The following is a 24,353-nucleotide window of genomic DNA, read 5'->3' as shown; positions in this document are numbered from 1 at the left end:
ATTCATTCAAACTGATTCATTTAAAACGTTCAGGAACAAAGAAAGTGACTGTATTTAAAGATGCTCTAAGCGTGACTTCTTGTCGACGTTTAAAGTATTTTCAAATAAAATGGAGGCTAGATAGACCCTCCCTCCTCCTCATCCACGTACTGACCCCTCAAACCCCACCCCCAGGGCCTTCTTGTCAGTCATTGGCTGGAACAGTTTGTTATGTTTCGTGGAGCGGGTTGCCGCAGTTTGTTTTTGTTACCATTTATTTGTGGAGCCTGGGTTGTCTGCATAGTTCGCGTGTTTGGGCCTAAAAAACGTGCGACATCACTTTGAGCACCTTCAATAATGGGTCTTTGAATCATTGACTTGAGTGACTGCTCTTTTGTAAATTTGTTTGGAATTATTTTCGTTGTGAAATAGAGCAAAAAAAACGACAATATAGTGTCTAAAATGTAACTTAGAGTTAACTTGTTTGTTGAACTGTTGCATAAAATCAGTATCAGATTTGCAATCCTGCTTATGTTCAGGAAAAAAGCACTTTTTCTCGTGTGATATTGCTTAACATGGTCACATGACACAAGCATAAAAAGATATTAAAGGTCTTCAAGATTTTATCCTCATATCTTGATGTTTGGGGGAATTCACACTGCATTATAATAAGCTACATCACGCAGTGAAAGCGTGCGCTCTTAAAGTGTACGTGCAGGAGTTTATCTTATAGGTTCCACAAACCACAAACATCCAGCAGATTTTTTTATATATATATATATATATATATATAAATATAACAAAATTTATCAGAGAATGAGCAAACCCAGTAACCTGTAAATGTAATTGTTAATTTAGAGAAACTTGCATTTGTTTACCTGAGTTTTGGAAAAATACTTGAGATAAGCGAGTTGTTTAGCCTGAGCTTTGACCTCTGATGTCACGAGCCGCCTCTGATGTCATGACCCGGCCGTCTCTCTCACAGGTTGAGGTTTCCTACAAACCATGCCTAAACAAGCTACTTGTCTTGCCTATGCATTTTTATACATATTTTATTTTATCACTTCGGGGTTCGTGCGTGAACCGTAATTTCCACAACGCTTTATCTTAAGGCTGGGCGATATATCGCACGATATTGTTATGCGCATCTAATCCTTAATTAGTAGTAAATCGCCTTCACCTGCTTTCAGATGGACGATATGAGTGTTAAATTAACACTCAAGAGTGTTAATAAAGTTAATGAGATAATTAAGTGATTAATTTAGTGATGATTAATCACTAGTGAGCGCCACATCACGAGGTGCTCAACATAATATGTAATAATACACTGAGAGAAACTTGTATGCTGTTGTCTACATACAATACAAATATGGAGAAAAAAACATGTAATATTTAAAACTTTAAATCTTTAATCAGTATTTATCATTCAGGTTCACAATAAACTCAAAGATCACTTAAAGGAAATACAAATTATATTTGAAACATGCCGTTGTGATCAGATCCTCGTTAGCTTGAAATTCTTTCTTATTCTGTTGGTCAGTAGTTCATAATCTCCATCATGTTCAGTTGTGGTGTTTGTGATGGTCAGAGATCCAGTTTGATCGTCCAGCTTCAGTCTGTCTCTGAATCTCCCATCAAGAACATCATCATATACGGTGAATCTGCCGGCCCGTTTATCGATGTCAGCTATTAAAGTCTTTCCAAACCTCCACTGAATCGTATAATCATCCTTTATTTCAGTGAGACTAGAGTTTAGAGTAGATGAATATCCCTCCAGCACTGGCACAAGCACTGTAAAATCACCTGAAGAACAGAGTTTTTCACAGATTAAAGCTTTAAAATCCCTTGATGTTGGTTTGATGAAGCTTCATTAAAATACTTGCTGAATTCAAACTGAATGTTATCTGACAGTTCAATTATTTCTATATGTGTCTGTAACATGTTTGTTCTGTTTAGGTTTAGTTTTCTCTCTGTTTCCATTTGCCTGTGTGCTCTATCATTAGTTCATTCATCTCAGACCTGTTCTTCCAACAATCTCCCTGTTATTTAAACTCTGAGTTCTCTTACGAAAGGTTATATCCCGTATATAAGCGGGCTCGGGGGCCCTGATTTTCATCTCTTCAGCGAAGCTCTCTGCATTGATGGATCTTGAGAAGCCACCGCCGTCAAAACAAGCGACTAGCAAGCTCGCCACCGTGCCTACTACGCTATCTGGCGACAGTAAGCCTTCTCTCTGTGTGTTCTCACCGCCGCGACACACACTCTTGTATCTAAAAGAACGCGAGACGCTTTTCTCAAAATACCTCGCTCCACCTGTGGCTCATGCCGAGCGCCGGAAGTGATCTCTCGCGGGCCGCGGCTGTCACTTTACGTTCGAAAATCGATTGCACAATCGATCCGACCAACCAACACAAGTATCGAAAACGAAAATAGGGAATCGATTTTAACGGCCTTCTCTCAGAGCGCGTCCAGCTCGTCACGTCACGCCCGCAGCGAACGCGCGTCACACAGCAACACACACACATAACAGCAAATTGTACTTCTGCTTAATGAAAAATGTGAATTCTGCCGGTTTTTAGAAAGTCTCTTTGCATACAGATACAGATTCGGAATCGATTTTAACAGCCTTCTCTCAGAGCACGCGCTCGTCAAAGAGGAGCTCGTAACGACACGCTCGCAGCGAACGCGCGTCACACAGCAACACACACACACATAAGAGCAAATTGTACTTACGCAATAGTGAAAAATGTGAATTCTGTCGGTATTCAGGAAGTCTCATGCATACAGATACAGATACAGATTCAGGCTACAATAGCCTATGTTGGCAAAATTTGTTTGACATTTAAGTAGTAGGCTAATCGAAATAATAACTCTAATCGTAAACAGAGCCATGTTGAATCCTGTTTTTCATTGATGTTACCCATGAGCAAACTGACATTGAATCAATGTGGAAACATGACATCGAAACAACGTTGATCTGACATTGTTTTCCCAGACAGCAAACTGACATTGAATCAACGTGGAAACGACGTCTCTCATGACATTGAAACAACGTTGATTTTGCTCATCGAATTAACGTTGAACCAACGTCAGACGCGGCATTCTTCAAAGCTAAATGAAAATCGAAAATTGGTTTGCTTTCATAACGTTGAAACAACGCGTTGATTTCAAGTTGATTTTCCGTTAGTTTTGAAAGAATGACGCGTCTGACGTTGGTTCAACGTTAATTCGATGAGCAAAACAATGTCAGATCAACGTTGTTTCGATGTCATATTTCCACGTTGATTCAATGTCAGTTTGCTATCTGGGTTGCTCATCGAATTAACGTTGAACCAACGTCAGACGCGTCATTCTTTCAAAACTAGCGGAAAATCAACTTGAAATCAACGCGTTGTTTCAACGTTATGAAAGCAAACCAATTTTCGATTTTCATTTAGCTTTGAAGAATGCCGCGTCTGACGTTGGTTCAACGTTAATTCAATGAGCAAAATCAACGTTGTTTCGATGTCATGAGAGACGTCGTTTCCACGTTGATTCAATGTTAGTTTGCTGTCTGGGTATGGCAGTCCACTCTGCTTATTTTTTTTTTTTCGAGAATGTTACACTCCTGTTTGTCATTGTGCACGTAGCTTCATGTCAATAAAACATATTCAAGTGCGCGCCTTAAGCGCCTTCTTTAGGCCTACGTTCGCCCTTATGCGGTGTCCGTGGATTTGCCTATATTTGACTAAAATGTAAACGTGTTTAAACATGGAAAATCGATTTTACAATCGATTCAATGAACACTTATGTCTCAAAAATCGATCAAGATTTTTTGACAAAAGTGACAGCCCTGATATTTAGATATACAGGAAATCGCAATAGCAGACGATTTCGGTATATCAACACGCCGGGTGAGCTCGTTCCGCACATAATTGCACATATGCGCAGTGTTTTCAGTTTCAGTTTTCAATTCGATCAAGAAGTCTTTATGTTCTCTTCTCTCGATTGGATTATGAAAGGAATAACCTCCAATCGGATTGAAATTTCGGATCGATTAATGTGTGATTGAGCATACAATTCGATATCTAATGTATTATTTGGGGACTTCCATATCGAGACTTCCATACGATTTCCACGACGCATGCGCGAGAACTGAACTGAAGTAGTTGAAGGAGATCGCAATTCTCGCGCATGCGTCGTGGAAATCTATTGAAGTCTCGTTTCAGGCCAACAAGGAAGAAAAGGAATAGTCGAATAATCTCGTTATTTTTGTTTGTTTTTTCGCACAAAAAGTATTCTCGTCACTTGATAAACTTATAATTGAGCCACTGTAGTCACTTGGAATATTTAAACATTTTCTTCATTGACTTTCTGGGCCGTCAAGTGTCATTCCCTTAGGAGCCAATGTGGTAGTTATACAGCTCTCAAATTTAATCAAAAATATCTTCATTTGTGTTCCGGAGACGAACGAAGGTCTTACGGGGTTGGTACAGCATGGGGGTGAGTAATTAATGACTTAATTTTCATTTTTGGGTGAACTAACCCTTTAATAAATACGCATCGGACTCGGTGTGCAAGATTTCTGTGCGTGACGAATTTTTAGGCTGACGAACACGAAAAAACGCATACGAAAATTTCGTACTCGGTGTGCAATGGTCTTAGACATCCATTATATGACTGACAGTACCCATGGAGGACAGAGCCCTCAGAGCTATTTTAGATCTGAGACATTTGCACAAAGTTCTTCTGGAAAAAAAAACGTTCAAAATGCTCTCGACAGAGTCAGATCCAGGAACCTCTGCGATCTAACAGAACGTCTCCTCGTTTGGCATCAGCACCCTCTGCACTCACCAGTGGCGGCTGCTGGTCTTTCAAAGAGGGGAAGCTCTTCTTTTTTCTTCTTTTTTTTAAACTCGACTGTCAGGTGTGGGGATGGTGAAAAGAGCGAGGACTCGATGGGCTTTATTTTATTGATAAAAACAACACACAAAAAAACAAGGGGAATAAATTGGGAGCAAAAAAGGCAGGTAACGAGGGAGGACAGGTGGGGCAAAATAACTAATAATCAGGAAACAAGATGGGAGTCACAATGACAGGAAAGCACATATGGCACAACAAACACATGACAAGCACAAGCCATGTGCTCATACCAAACATGACAAAAACACATGACCAATAAAACAAATTAAAAAGCAATTGTGCTCACACAAAATGAGACCTGAAGAACGATGAGAACACTCATAAGACACGTGTTCACACAGAACATGACAACATGAAAGCACACAGCTAGTTTAAAACACAAGCTGTGTGCTACACAGCACAAGACAAAACATGACATGAAAGCACGCGGCCGATGTAAACACAAACCATGTGCTACACAATACACAACACACTGAACAGAGCGAACACGACAAGACAGAACGCTAACGTTACGCATGAGTACGACCATCATCCTGTGCACTCACAACCGAAAACAAACACGGGGAGAATGCATGTCCGAATCCCAACACAAAAGTGAAACCAAACTAGACAGATGTGCCGTGATTCAAACACCACGCCCGCACATGTAACAAGACACCTGACATCGACGGAAGAAATGTGGGAATTAGGTTGAACTGTGAAATATCTGATGAAAATTGCAAATACTAAGAAATATGTTACAGTAGTTCGTCTTTCGAGTAAAATACACACAAAATTCGCGACGAGACTGAGCACGAAGTCTTTAAACTAGCTTCCGCGTCAGCGATTTTTTTATTGGGTGAAATCACTGTCAATCAAAAGGAGATGCAATCCTCCAATCATCACGCGGACGCCCGGACGCCAGGCCAGCCCACTTCCCTATTAAACCCAGAGACATAATCGCAGCATTTATCCAATGACCGTCTACTTTAACAGCACTGAAAAAAACTGTTCAAAGCAGCCCCATTGAAGTCAATGGACGCCGAGCTTCAACGGGGAAATGCCATAGGAAAACGCATGCACTGTGACGCGCTACAGGAGGCGCTGCATGAGAAGGAGATCAAGTCAGCCGACTCGAACTCGTCTTCGAGATTACCGTGTTCTAACGCATTTTTACTCATTAAAATGTTAACACAATAGTACACATTTGATCATTATTTGTTTGACATTATAGGGGAAGCTGAGCTTCCCTTGCAGTCTTAAAGAAATCTCCACTGGCACTCACTGAGAGCTGCGCATGAGCCAGGCAACCTGAATGACGGTCCAAACATGGGGAATGGTCCCTGCATCCCCAAACAGTCCAGTCGCTACGGCGTTTTTTCGACAAAACGGAAGTCAGCCTCTTTGCCTAAAGAAAGAACGAGGACACGCTAGCCCAAATCTGGCCCAGCCGCCCGCTGTGTGCTTCCCTCCGGACAAACAGCCCCGTGGCCGATTCCTGTGAGGACAGATCTCCTCTCTCAGGCTTGATCCGGCATCCCCATCAGGAGCGCTGGTCTCTATTAAAGTCTGCTATTAAAGTGTTTCCGAACCTCCACTGAATCACATCATCATCCTTCATTTCAGTAAGACGAGTGTTTAGAGTGACTGAATCTCCCTCCATCACTGACACTAACTCGTTCATTCAAACTGAACCACAAACAGGATTAAACAGATTAAAACAGTCATTTGCTAAAGTAAATGGCTTGAAATTTAAATTTGAAATGAATATCATCATTAAACCACAGAAGCAATATGTCTTGTGCTGATTAAAATATAAAACAGCTGAAACTGATATTTAACTCACCAGAGACATAGAGCTTGAATTTCCTAATTCTGTTGGTCAGTAGTTGATAATCTCCTTCATTTTCAGTTGTGATGTGTGTGATGATCAGAGATCCAGTTTGATTGTCCAGCTTCAGTCTGTCTCTGAATCTCCCATCAAGAACATCATCATATACAGTGAATCTGTCGGCCCGTTTATTGATTTCTGCTATTAAAGTCTTTCCAAACCTCCACTGAATCACATCATCATCCTTTATTTCAGTGAGATGAGAGTTTAGAGAGACTGAATCTCCCTCCATCTCTGACACTAACTCTGGTATAACACCTGAAGAACAGAGTTTTTCACAGATTAAAGCTTTAAAATCTCTTGATGGTTGGTTTGATGAAGCTTCACTAAAATACTTACAATAATTTATATGTGAAATTAATAATATTCCGCGGCAGTACAAAGACAAAATATGATGAATGAAAAGATGAATAGATTTATATATGGAACAATTACTAAACACTTTTACTGTAATGTTTAATGTCACACTAAAACTGCTGTTGATTATCTGAGCCTCATATTTATATTATTTCATTGATCCATAATACCTGAGTTTAGAGCTGAATTCAAACTTGATCTGACAGTAAAATTATTGAATTGAATTGAACACGGTTGAATTATTTCTGTTTCTGCAATGTCTTTTTCTATTTAGGTTTAGTTTTCTCTCGGTTTCATTTGCCTTTGTTCTCTATCATTAGTTCATTCATCTCAGACCTGTTTCTGTTCTTCCAACCCGATCTCACGAGAATTCGTACGACTTTTACGAGGTGGCTAATTCGTAACAATTCGTACGACCTCACACGTACGAATTAGTACGTTTTTGCTAAATCGTACATATTTTACGAATTGGCCAATTCGTATGAATTTGTACGAATGACCTACCCCTGACCCCGCCCCTAAACCTACACCTACAACCCGGTCTCATCCCAAATCGTCATATAACTGACGTTTTGGGACGTCTTTTGACCATACGTCAATATTCGCCTTTTTAGGGCCCCCTTAAACGTCGGTAGATGAGGTTATGGGATCCTAACTCTACCCCATACCTAAACTTAACCCTAAACCTAACCCGTCACCTAACTGACGTTAAAGGTAAAGCGTCAGTTGTATGACGGCCCGGGATCGCCATCTACCGACGTTTAAGGGGGCCCTAAAAAGGCGGATATTGACGTATGGTCAAAATACGTCCCAAAACGTCAGTTATATGACGATTTGGGATGAGACTGTGTTAACACCTACACTAATAGAAGAAATGGTTCTATTTAGAACCAGAAATGGTTCCATCCCCCGCTTCATATATGGAACTTCTATACAGAACCATTTTTTTGGTAAAAGGTTCTATTGGTCAAGTATGGAACCCCAGGGTTCTATATAGAACCCAGAGGAACCCTTTTTTAAGAGTGTATAGAACCTTTTAGGGGTTCCAAATACGTAGCGCTGATAGAACCTTTAAAGTTCTATATAGACAGCCCATTCTCACCCCCAAGGCGTCACTTAACTGACGCCTTGGGAAGCATTTGGACATGCTTCAATATCTGACGCTTTAGGCGCCCTTTAGCGTCAGTTAGATGACGCCCTAGGATCGCGTGTACCCTACCCCCACCCCACACCTAAGCCTAACCGCGTCCTCTAACTGACGCTTTCCTTTAGCGTCAGTTAGATGACGCCGTAGGATCGCGTCATGTAAGTGACGCTAAAGGGCGCCTAAAACGTCAAATATTGAAGCATGGTCAAAGGTGACGCCTTGGGGTGAGAATGCGTTGATATAGAACCTTTTCTTCTAAAGGCCATTGCACACCGAGTCCGAAATTCGCATCCGAAATTTTCGCACGTTAAAAAAAAAATTCGACCTCACGTTATGTCAGTCACGCTTGCACACCGCCTCCGAAACTTTCGTCCGTCATAAAATTAATCGGATCGGGTTCGATTTTCTGCGTTTTTCGCATCCAGAGCCAGCATTTTGAGAGGTCTTTTGACAATTCAGGGCCGGGGGAGCTCGTCCTCAAATCATTGCACATATGCGCCGTGCTTTCAGTTTCGGTTTACAATTCGATCAAGTGTTTATGTTCTCTTCTCTATTGGATTATGAAATTAATAAACCTCCCCTTTCAATCAGATTGAAATTTAGAATCGAATAAGGTGTGATTGAGCAGCCTATTCGATAACTAATGTATTATTTGGGCACAATATACACAATAACAGCCTAGCTGTTCTGTCTACCCAGCGCTTCCAACGGGCCGCGCGCGGGTGTGTGTTTGTCCGTGTGTGTGTCCATACCTGGTCCATTTCAGACACACTGCCAGTCTCCGTTCAGAATCGATTGGTTCACGGAAATTGGTGGTCTTGTTTTTAATATGTGGCTCCAGAATCGCTAGCAAAGCATCAAACTGTCCCACTGACATTCTGAGGTAAATTTTGAATCGCTCAGGATAAATTCGCAACTCCTTGATAACTCTCCTTCCTCTCGGCGCAATTTCAGGATTGGATGGACGTAATATTTTCTCTTTCTTCCCTTTTCAATAAGAGAGAGGGCAAAAATCATCCTCACTGCTTGACGAATCCATTTGGTATTTTTGCGTTTTTTCCCGCAAAGGTTTAAGAAATACACAACGGACTCGGTGTGCAAGGTTTCTATGCGTGACGAATTTTTAAGCTGACGAACACGAAAATACGCATACGAATATTTCGTGCTCAGTGTGCAATGGCCTTAAGAGTGTACCCATCACGTGGGTTTCGACAAATTGTATGAATTCGTACGAGTGAGGTCGTATGAATTAGCCACTTTTTAATCACTCCTACGAATTGGTCGTGAGATAGCGTAGGTTCTTCCAATAATCTCCCTGTTCCTTAAACTCTGAGTTCTCTTACGATACAACGCATTCTCACCCCAAGGCGTCACCTTTGACCATGCTTCAATATTTGACGTTTTAGGCGCCCTTTAGCGTCACTTACATGACGCGATCCTACGGCGTCATCTAACTGACGCTAAAGGAAAGCGTCAATAAGAGGACGCGCTTAAGTTTAGGTCTGGGGTGGGGTGGGGGTAGGGTACACGCGATCCTAGGGCGTCATCTATCTGACGCTAAAGGGCGCCTAAAGCGTCAAATATTGAAGCGTGGTCGAATGCTTCCCAAAGCGTCAGTTAGGTGACGCCTTGGGGGTGAGAATGGGCTGTACGATAGGTTCTCTCGTATTGCATAAGTTAGCTTATGCTACGGGTAAAGTCATCTTTTCTCAAAATATTGAAGCCAAAAATTATCCTTAATTTTGTATTCATTGTAAACGCAGTGCAGCAGCTAGCAGACCTACAGTAGGCTATCTAGTGAGCTCAATCGCGCCCTCATCGCATCTTAGCCTGCCAGAATGGGCGTGGTTTAGCGTATATAAGCGGGCTTTGGAGGCTGTCCCCCTGATTTTCATCTCTTCAGCGAAGCTCTCAGAGGATGTTCTTACAGTCCAGCTTACAGTCTCTGGAGTGAAAGGCCTAACGTTACTGATCACGGCAGAAATGAAAGTGTGCGCACTTTATGACAGCTCATGGAGTGGTTTTACAGATATAAAAGTTTGAAAAGGTGAACGTTACAGTGCAACATCATCCTTTATTTCTGTAAGACGAGAGGTTAGAGAGACTGAATCTCCCTCCATCACTGATATTTCAACTGCATCATCAAACACACATTAAAAAAAACAGGAAGACTGTTTGTCACAAATAAATAAACAATATCATAAAACAACAAAAATAATCTAAATGGTGTATCAATTCATTTCAAATTTGTCATAAAAATGAGGTGTAAACATTTTTGAACTCACCACTGACAACGACCCCGATTCTCTCTCTGATCGCACTGTTGATCAGTAAATTATAAACTCCAGTATCTTCAGTTGTGATGCGTGTGATGGTCAGAGATCCAGTTTGATTGTCCAGCTTCAGTCTGTCTCTCAATCTCCCATCAAGAACATCATCATATAGAGCAATTCTGTCGGCCCGTTTATAGATTTCTGCTATTAAAGTGTCTTCAAAGTTCCACTGAATCACATCATCATCCTTCATTTCAGTGAGACGAGAGTTTAGAGAGACTGAATCTCCCTCTGACACTATCATTGCCATTCCTCCAACACTTACACAAACTACACACAGATGTAAAGGATGTTAAACACTATTCTCTTGTGTATTTTGCTTATTCAGTGTGCAGTGAGTGTACAGGAGTTTGCCACATGTACATACATGCGCATAATTACACTGTATACAGTGGTGTGAATAAGTGTTGGCCCCCATGCTAAAGTTGCCTAAAAAGAGGAATAAAAAATCATCTTTTGGATATTGATCTTAATGCCTTAATTAGAAAAATGAGGAAAACTCCAACCTTTAAGGACACCAATTTTCTTTGTGAATGAATAATGTATCATAAATAAATAAATGTTTTTCCTTAAAATACAGGGTGCATAAGTCAGGACACCCCTATGTCAAATTCTCATAGAGTCAGGCAGATTTTTATTTTTAAAAGCCAGTTATTTCATGGATCCAGGATAATATGCATCCTGATAAAGTTCCCTTGGCCTTTGGGATTAAAATATCCCCACATCATCACACACAGCCAAGAGATTGGCATGGTTTTACTTCAGTTAGCCTAATAGCTGGTTTGATTTGCATTGAAAGATGATCTTATGGAAAGTACCCCATGCCAATCTCTCGGTGTGGTGGAAGGTGTGTGATGATGTGGGGATATTTTAATCCCAAAGGCCAAGGGAACTTTATCAGGATGCATATTATCCTGGATCCATGAAATAACTGGCTTTTAAAAATAAAAATCTGCCTGACTCTATGGGAATTTAACATAGGGGTGTCCTGACTTATGCACCCTGTATTTTAAGGAAAAACATTTATTTATTTATGATACATTATTCATTCACAAAGAAAATTGGTGTCCTTAAAGGTTGGAGTTTTCCTCATTTTTCTAATTAAGGCATTAAGATCAATATCCAAAAGATGATTTTTTATTCCTCTTTTTAGGCAACTTTAGCATGGGGGCAAACACTTATTCACACCACTGTATACAGTGTAATTATGCGCATGCATGTACATGTGGCAAACTCCTGAATGTTAATCCTTTCTGATTAATTTAACCAGTAATTCATCACATCAGAACAGAAACAACTGAAGTCATGAAAACACATTTAAACTCACCATCCAGACGCCACAAACACAAGCAGAGCAAAACTAATTTGAGAAACATCTTCTTCATCGGTTCACTGAAAAGCCCACGATAGTAACTCTTAATGTCTGAAACACTCAGATTGACCTGAAACACGACTGAACTGATATTTATCAGGTGTGTGAATCCTCCCCCAACATCAGTTAGTTTCTGCTCACACACTCGTCTCCTTTAACATCACGAAAAATCAACAAGCTTTTGTTGATCATACATTTTTTAATCTATTCTGGCCCTGAATAAACTAAAAACAGGAACAGGCAAAGTCCAGGCGATCAACAAACAGCCTGTCTGAAGGCAAAACACACAAGCCGTGAACAAAGTTTAAGTCCAAACCAGTGTAAATCAAGCAGGAATAAACAGGCTTGATATTTCCAAAGGTCTGAAAATGCTTAAATCATCTTTCCATATGTAAAACGCTCTACAAAGTTTGTATTTGTAGTAGAAGCACAGTAAAAAAACAACACTTGATTTTATCACAGTAACATTAGTTTTAATATGATAAGTGTATTAAAAAGACAAAACTTGCCATGCTTTTATCACACTACTGGTTAATGCTTAAAAATGTAACATCCAATATTTGTAAGGTAAATCAATACTTTTTCCTTTAAATAATCCTATAATGATGTCTTCTTTTCTCCTTTTTTCAGCCGGAAAGACCAAATTTGGCCTTTCGGACTCAGTCAGCCCATTATTGTTTGAGGACAAGTAAACAGAGGAGACGGAAAGCTGCAAATGCTAATATTCGCAATGGTGTGTGTGTGTTGGTTTATACCGGAATATATTGAAAGAAAAACAAACTAATTGGTAATATTAAAAGTAAATAAATAAATAATGTTTTTACAGAAAGGATATAAGAAGCACCTGTTAAAAAATATAAATAAAGCTGTATATGGTGTACACTGCTGAAATATTTAAAATATACATCAAGTTTGTATTCCTCTGAATAAATCATGGAGAGACTCTTGAACCTCAGAGTGAGAAACTTTATTGATAAAGGCAAGAAAATACACACAGCAAATATACAGCAGTTTAAAGTGAGATCTGTGTCTCTATTATTATTTTTGTATCTGAGAGAAATATCAACAATAAAGTGTCACTGTTAAAATCTGACACTGACAGAAAGCACAAACTCAAATAATCAGCAGTATTTATTATGAAGGGGAAAAACACTAGAAGAACAAAAAACACTTCAAGAACCTTTAAAGTTCAGCGTTCTGCTTTAGATTTCAATACTTTCTGAAAAAGATGAACATATAAAGCCATTAATGTATGTGACATACATTTATAATAGCTTAAAATCAGTTTGTGAGATCTGACATCATCAATCATGCACCTGATGTGTGAATATGTGCTTGATCTCCTTCAGCTCTTCTGGATCTGATGTCATAAACCAGAATGATGACAGTAGCCACACCCACCAGAGCAGAGAGGACCAATCGGATCACAGCTTCAGTAGGACCACAGCAGTGGACAGAGTCTGAGGAATAAACACATCAAACTGACATCAGATCAGTCAATAAACACTAATATCAGCGCTGACATCAACTAATATCAGCGCTGTCGTACCTGCACATGTGTGTCTGTAGAGTGTGTTGATGTCCAGATGTGTGGTCTGGTTGCTGATGGGATTGTTCAGCACACAGCTGTAGGTGTTTTTATCCTGATATTCCACCTCCAGAGGTAGAGAGAGACTGATGCTGAGATCAGACGCACTGATGCTGGACAATACACTCATTCCTGCGTACCAGGACAGAGTCACATGACTCACATTCACCACTGAACACACCAGTGAACAATTTGATGATGACGAAGAACAGTTTCTACTGATGACAGGAACAGGCAGACGAGCTGAAAAACAGGAGAGAATAAAGATATACATGAATGAAGATATTCAAGCAGACGAGGAAGAAACATCGAGAGGAACCGAAATGATCAAAAGTAGAGCATTTAAAATCAATTTAATAGAAAGTTAAATATAAATCTGGATGGTCACGTAAAACCAGTAAGGGAATTAGTAATTTTAACAAATTAGTCATGATAAAATAGTTTATATAGCTGTAATAAATAAAACAGGTGAAACTGATATTTAACTCACCGTAGACATTGAGACGAAAATAAAAAACGGACCTCGACAAATATGTCACTTCATAACGTCCAGTATCTTCAGTTGTGGTGTTTGTGATGGTCATAGATCCAGTTTGATTGTCCAGCTTCAGTCTGTCTCTGAATCTCCCATCAAGAACATCATCATATACAGTGATTCTGCCGCCCTGTTTACTGATTTCTGCTATTAAAGTCTTTTCAAACATCCACTGAATCACATCATCATCCTTTATTTTAGTGTCAGAGTTTAGAGAGGCTGAATCTCCCTCCATCACTGACACTAACTTCACCTCTGAATCACCAAACACACACAGGGAACAAAAACAGATCAAGAAAGTCATTTACAAAAGCAAATCGTTAGAAATTTAAATTTGACATGATAATCATTAAACAACAGAAGCAAAACTGAGTTTGGATTATTAATTGTATATTTTGTGCTGATTAAAATATAAAACAGGTGAAACTGATATTTAACTCACTGTAGACATTGAGCTTGAAATTCCTTCTTATTCTGTTGCTCAGTAGTTTATATTCTCCTACATGTTCTGTACTGGTGTGTGTGATGGTCAGAGATCCAGTTTGATTGTCCAGCTTCATTCTGTCTTTGAATCTCCCATCAAGAACATCATCATATACAGTGATTCTGGCGGCCGTTACATTGATTTCAGCAATTAATGTGTTTTCGTATTCAAACCTCCACTGAATCTCATCATCATCCTTTATTTCAGTGAGACCAGAGTTTAGAGAAACTGAATCTCCCTCAAACACTGACACTGGCTCAAAATGATCAATACCAAACACACCTGTAGAACAGTTTTTCACAGATTAAACCTTTCAAGGGCATATTGCAGGTTATAGAGGACCCAATGAGTCAATGCATGAAAAAACAATGTACGAACTAGATTTTCTTTAAAATATACTTATAAACACGCTACAGAAGCTTCTGGAGTTGTTTTTGTGAGAATGTTACTTCCGCGTCTGAAAATGGGCGTGGCGGGCGTGACGCAACGAGCGGGAGAGCCGTCGATTCACACAACAGGATCGCAATGACATTTCGGACGCTGAGGAAATACTCGTATGACGGACCAAGCCATAAAGTTACGAGCCTGCTATGCTAAAGAGATCATCAGGGACAATCCAGGATAATGTCAGACAGAACGGTCAGAGACACATTGAGTTGTGGTGTGAGTCTTATGGTGAGAGATGTACACGTTTGCTAACGATATACACCGCGCTCACAATATTGTACAGATTATTATGATCCTATAATAGGCCAGCAGACATTAGTATGTTTAGGGTAGATTTATATACTATTAAATGTATAAAAACTATACTTGAGTATATTTCTATTGTACTAAAAGCACTCAGGTCAATTTTTAATACTTTTCACCTGGGTTATAACATAAACAGAAAATTAAAGATTTGAGTATTTAAACAACCAATTTAGTTTTTCAATTACAAGGTGCCTCTATAGGGCATGACTAAGTTACCTATATCACACTATTTGATGATGCCATTGACGATCAATATTCTTGCTTCGGCATCCCATGTACTCCATCATATCGCCGGGATGATAATCATATAATCTGAAGTGAACGCAACCTGTTTCTGTTCTTCCAATAATCTCCCTGTTATTTAAACCCTGAGATCTGTCCATTTCATCGTCCGTTATCGCCTACATGACATGGTTGTGTTTCTCCTCATGAGTCTCCTGTGTATTGTGTGGATTATTAGATTAAAGTCTGTTCTTTGAGATATTTCCTGAGCTTATAGCCGCCGTTGCTGACACTAACAGTTAATGATAATCTTCTCTAATTTAACCAGTAATTTATCACATCAGAACAGAAACAACTGAAGTCATGAAAACACATTTAAACTCACCATCCAGACGCCAGAAACACAAGCAGAGCAAAACTAATTTGAGAAACATCTTCATCATCGGTTCACTGAAAAGCCCACGATAGTAACTCTTAATGTCTAAAACACTCAGATTGACCTGAAACACGACTGAACTGAGATATTTATCAGGTTGTGTGTGAATCCTCCCCCAACATCAGTTAGTTTCCGCTCACACACTCGTCTCCTTTAACATCACGAACATCAACGAGATTTTGCTGATCTCACATTTTCAAATGAATTCTGGCCCTGTAGCAGAAGAGTGAAATATTGGCTTATCTGTATCTACTGGTGCGTTAGAGCTGTCAGTCATATTTGACCTGCGACTCTTATTTCTCTGATGATGAATTCACTTTATTTCAGTGTAAAGATGTTTTGTGTGGAGTGGAAGTTTGTGAGCATCTTATTAGCCGCAGAGAAAATGAAGAAACACTTAAGGCACAAACTGCTGACACACAAACATCCCGCAGAAGCTGTTTATCCCCGACAGATCAAACCAGACACCCCAAAGACGTGCGGTCATAGGCAGTGCCTCACCAAAGGAAATGTTGACATTACATTTATTAATTCCAAGAGCTTTATTAATTCACCACATTATTAATTGCATTTATTTTATTCCAAATATACATTTTTTGTAACAAAAATTTTCAGGAATACACATACAATATACTACTTTTGCCATTGTTTGCCATAGAAGGTCCATAGAACGTAGTTTACGTAGATGTGCGCATGCGCAGTCGGTTCTCTTGCTGTCTTAAATTATCAACATTGAGGCAGAGCGCGAGCTTTGTCACGTGATCCACTCGCTCTCACTCAATCCGCGCTTCCCTATACTTAGGCCGTGAGTCCACCAAAGCGTTTTTCCACGCGCCTGGTGTATGTTTTCAATTGTTTTCAATGGGAGCGCCACGTTTTTTAAACGCCGGCCCATGAGCGTACTGAGGCGCTGAGCGTTTTTTTTCTTCACGCTGAAGCGCCGAGCGCCCAGCGTTTTTACTGGTCGCTGGGAGTTGAAAAATGTTCAACTTTGGATAAAACGCAGCGCTCATCACTGTCACTTTTTACCCAGCCGTCCAATCACAGTGGAGGAGGGGCGGGACTAATAACACACCAACCAACTGTCACAACATTCAAACTGCTGCGGATATTCTGTATCATAGAAACGAAACATCTCAACTAGTGCTGTCAAACGATTAAAATATTTAATCGCGATTAATCGCATTAAAGGGTTAGTTCACCCAAAAATGAAAATTCTGTCAGTATTTACTCACCCTCATGTTGTTCCAACCCCGTAAGACCTTCGTTCATCTTCGCAACACAAATTAAGATATTTAAGATCGCTCCTGCATACTAGTCCATAGGCTTCTTGAGGGACTGGCTCTTGCTGTCCCCGAAAAGTAATTAAAGACATCGTTAAAATAGTCCAAGTGACTACAGGGGCTCAATCTTAAGTTTATCAAACGACGAGAACACTTTTGTGCGCAAAAAAACAACAAAAATAACGACTTTATTTCAAAGTTACTTGCGCTTTGCGTTTACACTTGCGTTTCAGATCGTTAAAATAGGGCCCATAAAGTCAGAATTGCAAGATATAAAGTCAGAATTGCGAGATATAAAGTCAGAATTGCGAGATATAAAGTCAGAATTGTGAGATATAAAGTCAGAATTGCGTGATATAAAGTCAGAATTGTGAGATATAAAGTCAGAATTGCGTGATATAAAGTCAGAATTGCGAGATATAAAGTCAGAATTGCGAGATATAAAGTCAGAATTGTGAGATATAAAGTCAATATTGTGAGATATAAAGTCAGAATTGTGAGATATAAAGTCAGAATTGCGAGATATAAAGTCAGAATTGCGAGATATAAAGTCAGAATTGCGAGATATAAATTGGGAGAACTTCCACTTTCATCTGTGCGCTATTACTTTCTAAATCGTTAATAACAGTTTCTTGTTAGTTAATAATAGTTACTAGATTGTTAACATTGTGTTACTCATTGGTTCTTGTGTAGTTATTCATTAACGAAGGAACCGGATTCTAAAGTGTTACAAAAACTCTAAATAATGCAAACAACAAATTTTGCTGTTTAGAATTGACTTATTTATTTACTTTAATAACTGAATGCAGTGAGACAAGAAACATTAACATAGTTTTAATTCCAGGCATCAGATTAAGATCTAATGTGTGCATATTATGAATTAATTTAATAAATCAAGCAGGAATAAATTTGATATTTCCAAAGGTCTGAAAACGCTTAAATCATCTTTGCATGTGTGAAACATAATAAAAGCTCACTGAGACTATCTGGTACTTCCAGGTCACACTTAAAAATCATCATTCCACGTAACAATACACAGATCATGTCTTGATGCTTTGCAGAAGTGTTTTGGTGGTGGTTTCTTTCTCATTTGCTCCTCTAGTTCACCTTGTCTCTTTTCTAAATATTCTTCAACATGCATTTCTTTACTCTACAGTTTTTCTCGATTGCTTAAACAAATTTCTTCAAAACCGTCGTATTCTAGGCAGTCTTCTTAGGTTTCATCTCTGAAAACAAAAAAAGTTCCCTTGCTCTTCGCCACACTCTCCTCCTCCTCCTCCTCCACCACCACCTCCTCCACTTCCACCATCTCCTCCACTCCCTCCTCCACCTCCACTTCCTCATCCATCTCTACCTCCTCCACTTCCTCCTCCACCTCCTCTTCCTTCTCCCCCCTCCACTTCATCCTCCACCTCCGACTTCCCCTCCCCCTCAACCTCCTCCAAATCCTCCATTTCCACCTCCTCCTACCCCTCCTCCTCAATTTCCTCCTCCTCCTCCTACCCCTCCTCCTCAATTTCCTCCTCCTCCACCTCCTCCTCCTACCCCTCCTCCTCAATTTCCTCCTCCTCAATTTTATCCCCCTCCTCCTCCCCCTCCTCCTCAATTCCATCCTCCACCTCCTCCTCCTCCTACCCCTCCTCCTCAATTTCCTCCTCCTCCATCTCCTCCTCCTACCCCTCCTCCTCAATTTCCTCCTCCTCCTCCATCTCCTCCTCCTACCCCTCCTCCTCAATTTCCTCCTCCTCCTACCCCTCCTCCTCAATTTCCTCCACCTCCTCCTCCTACCCCTCCTCCTCAATTTCCTCCTCCTCAATTTTATCCCCCTCCTCCTCCTCCTCAATTCCATCCTCCTCCTCCTCCTCCTCCTACCCCTCCTCCTCAATTTCCTCCTCAATTCCATCCTCCATCTCCTCCTACCCCTCCTCCTCAATTTCCTCCTCCTCCTCCACCTCCTCCTACCCCTCCTCCTCAATTTCCTCCTCCTCCACCTCCTCCTCCTACCCCTCCTCCTCAATTTCCTCCTCCTCCACCTCCTCCTCCTACCCCTCCTCCTCAATTTCCTCCTCCTCAATTTTCTCCCCCTCCTTCTCCCCCTCCTTCTCCTCCTCAATTCCATTCTCTACCTCCTCCTCCTCCTCCTACCCCCTCCTACCCACCCTCTTAAATTTCCTCCTCCTCAATTTCCTCCTCGTCCACCTCCTCCCCCTCCTCAATTTCCTCCTCCTCCCCCTCCTCCTCAATTCCATCCTCCTCCACCCCCTCCACCCCCTCCTCCACCCCCTCCTCCACCCCCTCCTCTTCCACCTCCTCCACCTCCCCCTCCTCTTCCACCTCCTCCACCTCCTCCTCCTCCACCTATTCCACCCCCTCCTCCTCCTCCTCCTCCACCTATTCCACCTCCTCCTCCTCCTCCACCTATTCCACCTCCTCCTCCTCCTCCACCTATTCCACCCCCTCCTCCTCCACCTATTCCACCCCCTCCTCCTCCTCCACCTATTCCACCCCCTCCTCCTCCCATTCCTTTGCCTCTTCCTCCTCCACCTCCTCCTCCTATTCCACCACCTCCACCACCTATTCCACCACCTCCACCACCTATTCCACCTCCTCCTCCTCCTATTCCACCTCCTCCTCCTCCTATTCCACCACCTCCACCACCTATTCCACCTCCTCCTCCTCCTATTCCACCTCCTCCTCCTCCTATTCCACCTCCTCCTCCTCCTATTTCACCACCTCCTCCTCCTATTCCACCTCCTCCTCCTCCCATTCCACCTCCTCCTCCTCCTATTCCACCTCCTCCTCCACCTCCTGAAAATATGTGAATACAGCGATTGACCAATCAGAGTGAAAAATTACAGAAATAAATGCTTATATTAGAGCTGTCGTACCTTCACATGTGTGTCTGCAGAGTGTGTTGATGTCCAGATGTGTGGTCTGGTTGCTGATGGGATTGTTCAGCACACAGCTGTAGGTGTTTTTATCCTGATATTCCACCTCCAGAGGTAGAGAGAGACTGATGCTGAGATCAGACGCACTGATGCTGGACAATACACTCATTCCTGCGTACCAGGAGAGAGTTGCGTCACTCACATTCACCACTGAACACACCAGTGAACATGATGATGAACAGTGTGAAGAGTTACTGCTGATGACAGGAACAGGCAGAGGAGCTGGAAAACAGAAAATAAAGAAAAATGAGGAGGAATGAAGATATTTAAGTAGACGAGGAAAAAACATCGAGAGAAACCAAGATTTCTGTTAGGACCACTATCGTCAAATACGATTGACAATTAGCATTCAGTTTGGATTGGCGAATTGGCTGGGCAAGAACTCTCTGCGCATCCATCCAGAGCAGCAATAACCACCCAAAACAAAACCACATGCCAATATCCCCCAAACACAAACTGACCGTGAATATCTTGATGCCTTTTTTTTTATATAAATATACGGTTAACTGAGTGAGCTACAGCAGAAAGCATGTTGACAATACCGGAAAAAAGCCTTAAGCTACAAGCATGTTGCCCTTACCCTGATAGCTTTTAGCAATGAGCATTAAAAGAAACTTAGCTTAGCTTTGTGAAGAATCAGTAATTCTCACTAATTAGTCATGGTAAGATACTTCTTCAGATCTAGCTGTAAAAAAAATATATCACGTGAAACTGATATTCAACTTATATCAGATTATGGCCAGCTGAAAACGTTAATGTTCAGTTTGTGATGGTCAGAGATCCAGTTTGATTGTCCAGCTTCAGTCTGTCTCTGAATCTCCCATCAAGAACATCATCATATACAGTGATGCTGTCGGCCCGTTTATTGATTTCTGCTATTAAAGTGTCTCCAAACCTCCACTGAATCACATCATCATCCTTTATTTCAGTGAGACGAGTGTTTAGAGTGCCTGAATCTCCCTCAAACACTGACACTGACTCATTAATTCAATCTGAACAAACAGGAAAAGAGTTCAACACAGATTAAAACAGTCATTTGCAAAAGTAAATGGTTTGAAATGTAAATTTGAAATTAATATCATCATTAAACAACAGAAGCAACATGGCGTTTGGATTAATAATTGTATCTTTGTGCTGATTAAAATATAAAACAGCTGAAACTCATATTTAACTCACCAGAGACAAATAGCTTGAAATTCCTTCTTATTCTGTTGGTCAGTAGTTCATAATCTCCTTCATGTTCAGTTGTGGTGTTTGTGATGGTCAGAGATCCAGTTTGATTGTCCAGCTTCAGTCTGTCTCTGAACCTCCCATCAAGAACATCATCATATACAGTGAATCTGTCGGTCCGTTTATTGATTTCTGCTATTAAAGTCTTTTCAAACCTCCACTGAATCACATCATCATCCTTTATTTTAGTGTCAGAGTTTAGAGAGACTGAATCTCCTTCTGACACTGCCACTGCCCTTTCTCCATCACCAAACACAACTGAAGAACAAACACACACGGATGTAAAAGATGTTAAACACTACTCTCTTGTGTCTTTTGCTAGTTCAGTGTGCAGTGAGTGTACAGGACTTTGCAACATATGCACAAATACACTGTATATATAATTATTAACAGCTTTCACAAAGCATAGTCTGCTGTGCTATTACATATCTCCTTAAAGGAGAACTCCGGCGCAAAATGAACCTTTGGTCTAATAAAACATTGGTACCTTGTCAACCGTTCTCTGAGATTAGTTTTCTAAAAACTGTTTACCGTATAACGCTAGTACTGGGGGCATTTACTAAGTAGAGCCCGACCGATAAAGGATTTCGAAGGCCGATACCGATACAAATATTTTTTGGTTTTAAAATCCGATATATCGGCCGATATTTAAAAAAAAATAACTATTTCAGAAACGCGCAACAAAAAAGTAACAGATTTCCCTAAAATTAGTTATTTGTAGTTATTTATGAATAATATTATATATTAAAATAATATGATAATGCATTTTAAAAAGAAACTTGTTTCTTTTATGGTCACAACAGAACAGACTGATGATAGCGGCGTTAGCTAGCTTTATGGTTAGCTAGTCTATGATGAGCCATAATTTAGCAATGGATAACGTCATACTGCAAATTGTAAAACTTACATTTTCAATATAACAGGCCAATGAGAGGTGATACGTCTCATTGCTATAACTGTCACGCGCTATTAAATAAATACTTCAGTCACACTATCAAAAGTTAAAAGGACAGTCAGTCAACTAAACTAACAACGTAACGTAACAATTACTAGCTAATTCCGCTTCACTCTCGGCTTATTTAACAGCAGAAAAACTGGACATGATAGTCACAAATTCTGTCATGCTTATTTGAGTTAAGAGAACTGATGGGGATGTTCTTTTAATTGTTATTCAAGCAATGTATGTCTCGTGACCAACTCAACGAGTGTTGCCAACAGGGACGGTGTAGAGCGCCCTCTGGTGGACAAACTATGCAACTCCAACACTCGTGACATGGTCGTCCGTTTTTATTTTATTTTTGAAATATTCATTTATCGGCCATTATAACTGCCGATCAGTGTTGGGTAAGTTACTCTAAAAAAGTAATTAATTACTAGTTACTAATTACCTCTTCAACAGTGTAATTAGATTACTTTACTAATTACTCTCTCTAAAAAGTATTTAATTACTTTTAATTACTAATTACTTTCAAAATCCCATATCAATCTCAACCAGCTGAATAATTTAAGGATAGACATGAATCTGTTTTAATTCTTTCAAATAAATACTATAAAATTGCATGAATTATCCTTAAACTGACAAAGGTGAAGGTTACATTATAAAAACATACTTTTTAACATCAGACAATACATTTTGATGTTGAACCCACTATTGTTTTATGTCTGAACTCATGACATTTCACACTTTTTTTATACATATTTTACAAGACGACTAATTCATACGAATTTGTACGAGTGCGGTCGTACGATTTAGACACCTCGTAAAATGCACACGAATCGCTGTGAGATCAGATTGATCTATACACAGTATTTACCTCAATTACATCAGAAGTAACTGTAATTAAATTACAGATAAATGAAGAGTAATCCCTTACTTTACATTTTCAAGGGAAAAGTAATTAAATTACAGTAACTAATTACTTAGTAATTAGTTACACCCAACACTGCTGCCGATACCGATAGTTTGGAAAATGCCTAATATCGGCCGATATATCGGTCTGGCTCTAATACTAAATAAAAAGAAATCGCTAGTTTATACCACTAACAAGTCTCAAAATAGCCCCACACTAACGCAGTAACATAATGAGGGTCCATACATGCAGAATGCAGCATTGAGAACTTTGTAAGTGTACAGACCGTTTAATAAGAAGATACTTTATGAAGACAGTTCACTTCGTGTATATGGGCAGCGGCATCTTTGGAAATCTCTCGATAAGTCGATCCCCGAACGCCATTCATACCGTTCAGATCACTCAGCACGACGTTCGTGGTTCGACTAGTCAATACTGTTTTCCAAAGATGGCGCCCCCTGTATGCACGAAGTGAACTGTTTTCAAAAAATATCTTCTTATTAAACGTTCTGTACACTTACAAAGTTCTCAATGCTTCGTTTTGCATGTATGGACCCTCATTATGTTACTGCGTTAGTGTGGGGCTATTTTGAGCCTTGTTAGTGGTTTTAACTAGCGATTTCTTTTTACCTAGTAATACTAGCATTATACGCTAAAAACGCATAATAACTGAGTTTAGAGCTGAATTCAAACATGATCTGACAGTAAAATCACAGTGAATGATAATCTTCTCTAACTAATTTAACCAGTAATTTATCACATCAGAACAGAAACAACTGAAGTCATGAAAACACATTTAAACTCACCATCCAGACGCCACAAACACAAGCAGAGCAAAACTAATTTGAGGAACATCTTCTTCATCGGTTCACTGAAAAGCCCACGATAGTAACACTCAGATTGACCTGAAACACGACCGAACTGATATTTATCAGGTTGTGTGTGAATCCTCCCCCAACATCAGTTAGTTTCCGCTCACACACTCGTCTCCTTTAACATCACGAACATAAACAAGCTTTTCTGATCTTCCATTTTCAAATGAATTCTGGCCCTGAATAAACTAA

General features: G+C 40.2%; 2 protein-coding genes across 4 annotated transcripts; both read right to left on the bottom strand.

Annotated features, from left to right (window-relative positions):
- Positions 1-1,365: 1,365 nt before the first annotated feature.
- Positions 1,366-24,353, bottom strand: LOC120486385 (uncharacterized). Of its 2 annotated transcripts, none has more exons than XM_089121254.1 (4): positions 24,096-24,353; positions 10,541-10,858; positions 6,707-7,009; positions 1,366-1,782 (listed from the first exon to the last, which is right to left on the bottom strand). In XM_089121254.1, the coding sequence occupies exons 1-4, from the start codon at positions 24,151-24,153 to the stop codon at positions 1,475-1,477; spliced, it is 987 nt and encodes a 328-aa protein (XP_088977380.1). In that variant the 5' UTR covers positions 24,154-24,353; the 3' UTR covers positions 1,366-1,474. The 2 variants fall into 2 exon arrangements, with proteins under 2 accessions (XP_088977380.1, XP_039538330.2); XM_039682396.2 differs by lacking the exon at positions 24,096-24,353 and adding an exon at positions 11,916-12,082.
- Positions 12,913-18,646, bottom strand: LOC120486381 (uncharacterized). 2 transcript variants are annotated; one of them, XM_039682392.2, is made up of 6 exons: positions 15,928-18,646; positions 14,526-14,849; positions 14,039-14,338; positions 13,510-13,791; positions 13,277-13,420; positions 12,913-13,179 (listed from the first exon to the last, which is right to left on the bottom strand). In XM_039682392.2, exons 1-6 carry the CDS (start codon positions 15,983-15,985, stop codon positions 13,163-13,165), a joined length of 1,125 nt encoding a protein of 374 aa, XP_039538326.2. In that variant the 5' UTR covers positions 15,986-18,646; the 3' UTR covers positions 12,913-13,162. The 2 variants fall into 2 exon arrangements, with proteins under 2 accessions (XP_039538326.2, XP_088977325.1); XM_089121199.1 differs by lacking the exon at positions 12,913-13,179 and having other exon boundaries at positions 13,269-13,420.

This window comes from Pimephales promelas, chromosome 2, assembly GCF_988280905.1.
Source record: "Pimephales promelas chromosome 2, fPimPro1.hap1.1, whole genome shotgun sequence".
Lineage (NCBI taxonomy): Eukaryota > Metazoa > Chordata > Actinopteri > Cypriniformes > Leuciscidae > Pimephales > Pimephales promelas.
Note: the sequence above shows the minus strand (reverse complement) of the source record. Positions and strands in the feature narration are given on the sequence as shown.

What these genes read in the sequence shown, in the direction of transcription:
- LOC120486381 (XM_039682392.2), bottom strand. Translation starts at nt 15,985, where the DNA reads ATGATGAAGATGTTTCTCAAATTAGTTTTGCTCTGCTTGTGTTTCTGG. An exon ending in TTTCAAGCTCAATGTCTACA is followed by an intron (nt 14,339 to 14,525) that starts GTGAGTTAAATA and finishes TTGGTGATTCAG; the next exon opens with AGGTGAAGTTAGTGTCAGTG. An exon ending in TTTTCGTCTCAATGTCTACG is followed by an intron (nt 13,792 to 14,038) that starts GTGAGTTAAATA and finishes CCTGTTTTTCAG; the next exon opens with CTCGTCTGCCTGTTCCTGTC.
- LOC120486385 (XM_089121254.1), bottom strand. Translation starts at nt 24,153, where the DNA reads ATGAAGAAGATGTTCCTCAAATTAGTTTTGCTCTGCTTGTGTTTGTGG. An exon ending in GTGTTTGTGGCGTCTGGATG is followed by an intron (nt 10,859 to 24,095) that starts GTGAGTTTAAAT and finishes ATCTGTGTGTAG; the next exon opens with TTTGTGTAAGTGTTGGAGGA. An exon ending in ATTCAAGCTCTATGTCTCTG is followed by an intron (nt 1,783 to 6,706) that starts GTGAGTTAAATA and finishes TCTGTTCTTCAG; the next exon opens with GTGATTTTACAGTGCTTGTG.